At 37.3% G+C, this 7,146-nt stretch overlaps 1 protein-coding gene across 1 annotated transcript in view; it reads right to left on the bottom strand.

The window, feature by feature from the left end:
• Positions 1-6,008: 6,008 nt before the first annotated feature.
• IPO7 (importin 7) overlaps positions 6,009-7,146 on the bottom strand; it is a 44,084-nt gene continuing 42,946 nt past the window's right edge. The window contains exon 25 of the mRNA XM_029208362.1: positions 6,009-7,126. Within this exon, the coding sequence (XP_029064195.1) occupies positions 7,029-7,126 (98 nt within the window). The 3' untranslated portion in view covers positions 6,009-7,028. The remainder of the gene's footprint in view (positions 7,127-7,146) is intronic.

Raw genomic sequence — 7,146 nt, 5'->3', positions numbered from 1 at the left:
AACACTTATTTCACAGTGTGACTGGGAGGATATATGAGAATGTAGATAAATGTAGCACAGTGCTTATCAGAGATACTTTTCAAGTGCTTAATAAATGTTAGCCCATCTCTCTCCAGTCCTCACTTTAATGGTCAACAGCAGTGGTTCTTAAGCACTTTGACAACTCCTTTGAGATTCAGATGAAAGCTATGAAAAATATACTAAAGACTGCAGTTTCATAGGACTCCTGGACCCAGAATTAAGAGTCCTTGGTCTGTAGAATAAACTCATTCACAGCTTCCACACCGAAAGCATTAATCAGAGCTTAATTAGAACATACTTTTGGAAGTGTATGAGGAAGTTACTTAAAATGTTCCTTTCCAATCTCAGATATATAGTTCTCAGTATATATGCTGACATAGGCATAGGTATAATACAACCGGTAATGTTTTGTTAGTGGCTAATTGCATGATTCTCCTCATTTCAAGCTATCTATAGTGACTCCAGTGTGTGCAATTTTTCATTTTACCAACTCTACCCCTGGACCACGTGTTAACCCCATTCATTCATTACATCTTTGAAAATATCACCCAGTAAGTGAGCTCCAAGGTTACTAGTTGTGGTTAATGTGTGTTAGGTTTATTTTAGTGGGAAACTTAAGAGGAGAGTAAACTCAATTTACAAAATGTTATCAATCTAAAGCTCCTGAAGATTCCTCCTGCTACCCACCCAAACTCGCACCAGCTAGGGCTATTTGATAGGGTGATGGGATTTAAAAAACAAATGAGCAGCTGGTAGCAAAACAAAGTGGGGGAAGAATACTTTCCCTATAATAAGGGGATAGCTAGATCTTAATTTGTATTTAATAAACATTTTATGTTACTTTTTAGAGAACTTTAAACAAATTTGAGGCTTAAGAAAACTGAAAATTGAGATAGTCATATATCATAAAATTCGGGCTTCCCTGGTGGCGCAGTGGTTGAGAGTCCGCCTGCCGATGCAGGGTACACGGGTTCGTGCACCGATCCGGGAGGATCCCACGTGCCGCGGAGCGGCTGGGCCTGGGAGCCATGGCCGCTGAGCCTGCGCGTCCGGAGCCTGTGCTCCGCAACGGGAGAGGCCACAACAGTGAGAGGCCCGCGTACAGCAAAAAAAAAAGTTTGTAATCTCATATATCATAAAATTCATCATTTTAAAGTGTACATACACTTAAGTAGTTTTTCGTATATTCACAAAGCTGTTCAACCATCACCATTATCTAATGGTAAACACTTTCATCATGCCCAACAGAAACCCTATGCCCAATAGCACTCACTCTCCATTCCCTCCTCCCTCCCCACCCCTGCCCAGTGTTCCCTAACCTATTGATTTGCTAATTATAGATCTTTCATGTAAATGGAATCCTGTGTCTGACTTCTTTCGCCTTGTTTTCAAGGCTTATCCACATGTAGCATGTAATTGTACTTCATTCCTTATTGCCAAATATCTGATTAATTGGATATACCACATTTTGTTTATCCATTCATCAACTGATGGCTATTTGGGTCCTTTCCTCCTTTTGGCTATAGTAATGCTAGTATGAACAACTGTGTACAAGTTCTTGTGTGGACATATGTTTGATTTCTCTCAGATATACGCATCATGTGGGAGTGGAATTGCTAGGTGACACTATTTTCTACCTTTTGAGGAACTGCCAAAATTTTACACAACAGATAAGCATTTTACATCGTATCAACACTATGAGGGTTTCAATTTCTTCTTCCTCACCAATACTTGTAATTGTGCACCTTCTTGATTATAGACATGCTAGTATGTATGAAATATCGCATCATGAATTCTGATTTGCATTTTCCTAATGACTAGTGATGTTAAGCATTTTTTCCTATGATACTGGCCATTTATTTCTTTGGAGAAATGTCTACTTGGGTTCTTTACGGTTTTTAAGTGGGGTTTTTGTGTTGTTGAGTTCTAAGACTTCTGTATATACTCAAGATTAACAGATATTTTCTCCCATTCTCTGGGGTCTTTTCACTTTCTGGAAAAGTGTCCTTTAAAGCACAAAGCTGTAAGTTTTGATGAAGTCCAAGTCATCTGTTTTTTATTTTTTTGCGGTACGTGGGCCTGTCCTGTGGTGCTTGTTGCTTGTCCTGTGGTGTTATATCCAAAAACTATTACCTAATTCAGTCACGATTTACACCTGTATTTTTTTCTAAGAATTTGAGATCTTATATTTAAATCTTGAAACCACTTTGAATTATTTTGTATATAGTGTTAAGGGTCCAACTTCGTTTTTACATGTAGATACCCAGCTGTCTCAGAGCCATTTTTAAAGATTCTTTCCTACATTGGTTTTGGGACCCTTGTTGAAAATCAATTGACCATAAATTTAAGGTTTTATTTCTGGACTATTTTATTCCTTTGGTCAGTATAAGGTATTTATCCTTGAGAATTCCCTGGTGGTCCAGTGGTTAGGACTCTGCACTTTCACTGCAGAGGGCACAGTTTCAGTCCCTGGTAAGGGAACTAAGATCCCACAAGCCGCGAAATGCAGCCAAAAAAGAAAGAAAAAAAAGTATCCTTACTAGTACAATCATGTTTGCTTTAAAGATTGTTTTGACTATTCTGAGTCCCTTGTATTTCCATACAGATTTTAGAATGTTTGTCAATTCCAGCAAAAAAGGTAGCTTTTACGAGGATTACACTGAATCTGCAGATCAACTTGGTTAGTATTGCTATCTTCACAATAGTATGTCTTTCAATTCATGAACATGGGATGTCTCTATTTAGGTGTTTTGTAGTTTTCAGAGTGTAAGTTTTTCACTTTTGTTTATTCCTAAGAATTTTGGGGATGCTATTGTAAATGGAATTTTCTTAATTTCACTGCTGCTGTATAGAAATACAACTGATTTGGGTATATTGATATCTTGCAACCTTGATGAAGTCATTAGCTCTTTGTGTGTTTATGGATTCTTTAGGGTTTTCTGTGACATCATGTCATCTGTGAACATAGTTTTACTTCCTCCTTTCCAATCTGGATGTCTAATTGCCCTGGCTAAATCCTCATGTACAATGCTAAAGAAGTGGCAACAATGGGCATGCTTGCATGGTTCTTGATCTTAGGGGGAAGTGTTTTTAATCTTTCATCATGAAGTCCATTAGCTTTAGGGTTTTGGTAGATGCCTTTATTCAGGTTGAGGAAATTCCTTTTTATTTCATTTTGAATTATTAAAAGGATGTTAAAAGAAACTTTAAAAAGACTCTGGTAGGAAGCATTTAAATATAGGAAATACCAAGTGTAATTGGCAAATTTCTATCTATACATGAAAGCAGAATCTATAAATACATAAAGGAATTATCACCTGTGCTTTTATTTATTATTTTCTTCTTATTTTTTTTTTTTGCGGTACACGGGCCTCTCACTGTTGTGGCCTCTCCCGTTGCGGAGCACAGGCTCCGGGCGCGCAGGCCCAGCGGCCATGGCCCACGGGCCCAGCCGCTCCGAGGCATGTGGGATCCTCCCGGACCGGGGCGCAAACCCGTGTCCCCTGCGTCGGCAGGCGGACTCTCAACCACTGCGCCACCAGGGAAGCCCTCATCTGTGCTTTTAAAAAACCTCGAAGGGGAATTACGTCTCAAAAAGTTACTGAAAATATATTCCTCTCGGGCTTCCCTGGTGGCGCAAGGGTTGAGAGTCCGCCTGCCGACGCAGGGGACACGGGTTTGCGCCCCGGTCCGGGAGGATCCCACATGCCTCGGAGCGGCTGGGCCCGTGGGCCATGGCCGCTGGGCCTGCGCGCCCGGAGCCTGTGCTCCGCAACGGGAGAGGCCACAACAGTGAGAGGCCCGCGTACTGAAAAGAAGAAGAAGAAAAAATTATTTATATATATATATATATATATATATTCCTCTCATAGTAATAAAATTCTGGATTTCCAGCTGGATGTCTAGTTTCCCTTTGTAAAACCCACATGCACCAAAGTGTGAAGTGCTATTATTGCAAGGGTGGCCAACCTCATCAAGGGTAAAACCTAGAATTCAGGAGGGATACTGATAAATATTCACAGATAATCTTCACCAAAATTTAAAATTATATAGAACAGAACTGACATTTTTATAACCAATATGCTTTAATGTAATTTTAGGTCATTCATTTTACAAACACTTATGGAATGCCTACTATGCTTAAATCATTGTGCTAGATCTTCCCAAAGACACGGTTTATATTAATACAATTCCTAATGACTTTTTCTTCATGCTTGCTTCAGGGACTACATCTGGGACTGAATAGCAGCACATAGCCATAGGGCTGCGGTATGGCCACCCCTGCTCTACACTCTGGTCTCTTCCAGAGGTGAACACAGCAGCCACTATCTTGATAAGGTGTGTAGATTAGTAATCACCATTCTGTTACCTGCAGAGAAATAGATTAACATCCTTTATTTAATACTGATAAACGAATAGCTTTTATAAAAATGGATGGCTTAAGTTTACAAAAAAGTGAAGATTTTATGCTAATGTCAGCCATTAAAAAAGACAAAATACTGAAACCCAGACAAAATCAGAATTAACTTGTATAAATTAAAAAATAAGTTATAGGTTAGTGAAACTGTGGGAAAGGCTGTATGTTAAATAAATAAATAAAATCTACATGCAACTAATTACAAGTTTATAAATACTACTCTCGAAAAGTTATCTAAAAGTCCTATAACCTTATTTAAAAACACCGACACATATCAAGATCCATAATCTATAAGAAACTCTAATTTGATGTTATATTTAAGGAAATACTGAAAATAATTGAGGTATATATTTGATGTATTAGAAACTACCATCTGAACAATATTTAATATTAAATATAGTTTAATTTTAAGGTCTTTCATTTCAGTCAAAAATCCATAAACGTAGATTAGTTTGGACTGTATGACAGAGGAGACAATAAAACGTGTTCTCAAATACATGCCAATACATTTTCTTTAAACAAAACCTCAGCAAACGAGAATTTCCATACTGTGCATGGGAATAACTAAAACCTTTATTAGATATGGTTTCCAATAACAATGTGAAAATTGGAATTATCAATTCAAAGAGCAGTGAAGTTTGAAATTTAAAAAAGTAGACTAGATATTAGGTAGGGGATAAAAGGTAAAGGAAGACGAAAATGTTTAATACTATTCAGTATCTCCCTTCTGTACACAATGTTGCATATATACAACTACTCCACTTTAATTTTACTGATTTTATATAATAGTGAAATCCCCTGAAGCAACCTAGGGTTTACAGATGGTGTCCAACTTGGGGGGAAACAAATTAGGAACACACTTGATTAACAGTTTTCACCCACACATTTTAGACAGACTTTTTTTTTTCTTTTTTTGCCAAGATTTTCATAGTAAATTCATAAATATAGGAAATACTTTCACTCCTTCAGTGTTAAAATAGAAAACCAAACAGTGCCAACAGTAGTGGCTTAATTACTGGCATACAAGAAAAACACACCACCAATGGGTTTTCTTCATTATGCATTTTAAATAATGTGTGCATGTTTCATTTTTACAGTTATAAATTTTCTGGTCTGTTTAGACAACAGCACTTAATAGTCTTGAATCCATTGAGATGTTGCTTTCAATTTGAAATATTGTGTGTATAATGTATATAAAAAATAAACCAATGTATGACTCTTCTGACAAATGTTTAATATCAATAAAAGCTTATTTTTGAACATGCAGTTAGAAGAGAGGGAAGCAAGCCAACCTCTCTACATTGTCTTGTTGCTGGCCTGTTTCTGCAGTGGTATCAATAGTGGTTTTTGGAGGGAACCCTGTGCCTTCAGCCTATCTAAGACCAGATACCACCATCAACAAGAGGGGGAGAGGAGATGGGAAAAGGGAGGTGGGCAGGTGTTAAATGTCAATTTTAAAAGTGTACATTTTGTGTTCTTTCTAGGTATAGCATAAAAACAGATCAATGAGGAAAAAATTTATAATTAGGAAAAAACTGCAATCAAATGAAGACATAAAAGCCGAATTAAGTTCTTTTAATAGATTGCATATATAGATGTTTAGCCATACTCTTTTATCAACTCTTTAAGAGTAGAACTTTATATCCAATTTACATGCTTCAAATATCATCTTTCCTATTTGTTACAGTAAGGTCTTGTATCCAAATATCCACTTGTACACTGAGAGCTTTAAGAAAAAACAGGACACAGAGGGAGTTGCCATTTTTAGCAGCAATGAAATATCACTAACCCCTTTTAACATACCGAATTCAAGTCACTATCAGAGGTGAGTGCACCACAAAATCACCAGGTACAAAATTGCTAATTCATTTTTAAATTAATAACTTGAAATGACCCCTGCCCCCCACCCCATTACATCCCATCTTTTTATAAACAGCAAACATTTTGCTATTTTATACATAGGCTAGCAGGCTTGTTTCAATATGAAAGTGCTAATTCATTTACAGATTTTTTTTTAATCAGTTATGTAGTGCTACAATAAATGTCCAATAATCTACATAGGAACAATCTTTGATGATGAAAATGATGAAGATTGAATAAGGCTATCGATTACCTTATCTTATTTACATATAAAGAATAGATACCCAATGGTGAGGAAGAGACAGAAATCGGACAAATACTCATAGGTGTAAAAATTACATCTACCTCTGAGCTTATACTGTAAATGAGACATTTTAAATAGTCCTGTAGCCCATGCCTATTTTTTCCTCGGAAAAAGAAAAGCTGCCTTCATGACATCCCCTCTTGTTGCAGATTTCCACAGTGTCACTTGAACTTTCAGTCAGAATCTTACTTTCTTCAAAAAATAAAGAAAATACTCCCTGCCCCCCAGGTTACTTCCCTCCCCCGCCAAAATTCCTCTGGATTCATTTTCAGTGCCAAGTTGCATGATCAGGTCCCACCTCCTGGGGTTTTTTTTGTCCATCTATTCATCAATTAGTTTAGAGTGGATAACATGAACCAGTTCTGGAACCGCTACTAGGAGGAACACAAGCTCTTCACTACAATCACACTGCAGGAAAGTGGTAACTCAATTCATCCCTGGTGCCGGGCCTCCAAAATTGAAAGAACTTGGCACAACTGGAGCACTGAATTTGTATCCTCCATGCTTCTCAATCATTTTGGATTCTAGAAAAACAAATATGTGA

Source organism: Monodon monoceros, unplaced genomic scaffold (assembly GCF_005190385.1).
Source record: "Monodon monoceros isolate NGI ecotype Baffin Bay Population unplaced genomic scaffold, NGI_Narwhal_1 Super_Scaffold_7, whole genome shotgun sequence".
Lineage (NCBI taxonomy): Eukaryota > Metazoa > Chordata > Mammalia > Artiodactyla > Monodontidae > Monodon > Monodon monoceros.
This window is presented reverse-complemented; position numbering and strand designations above follow the sequence as displayed.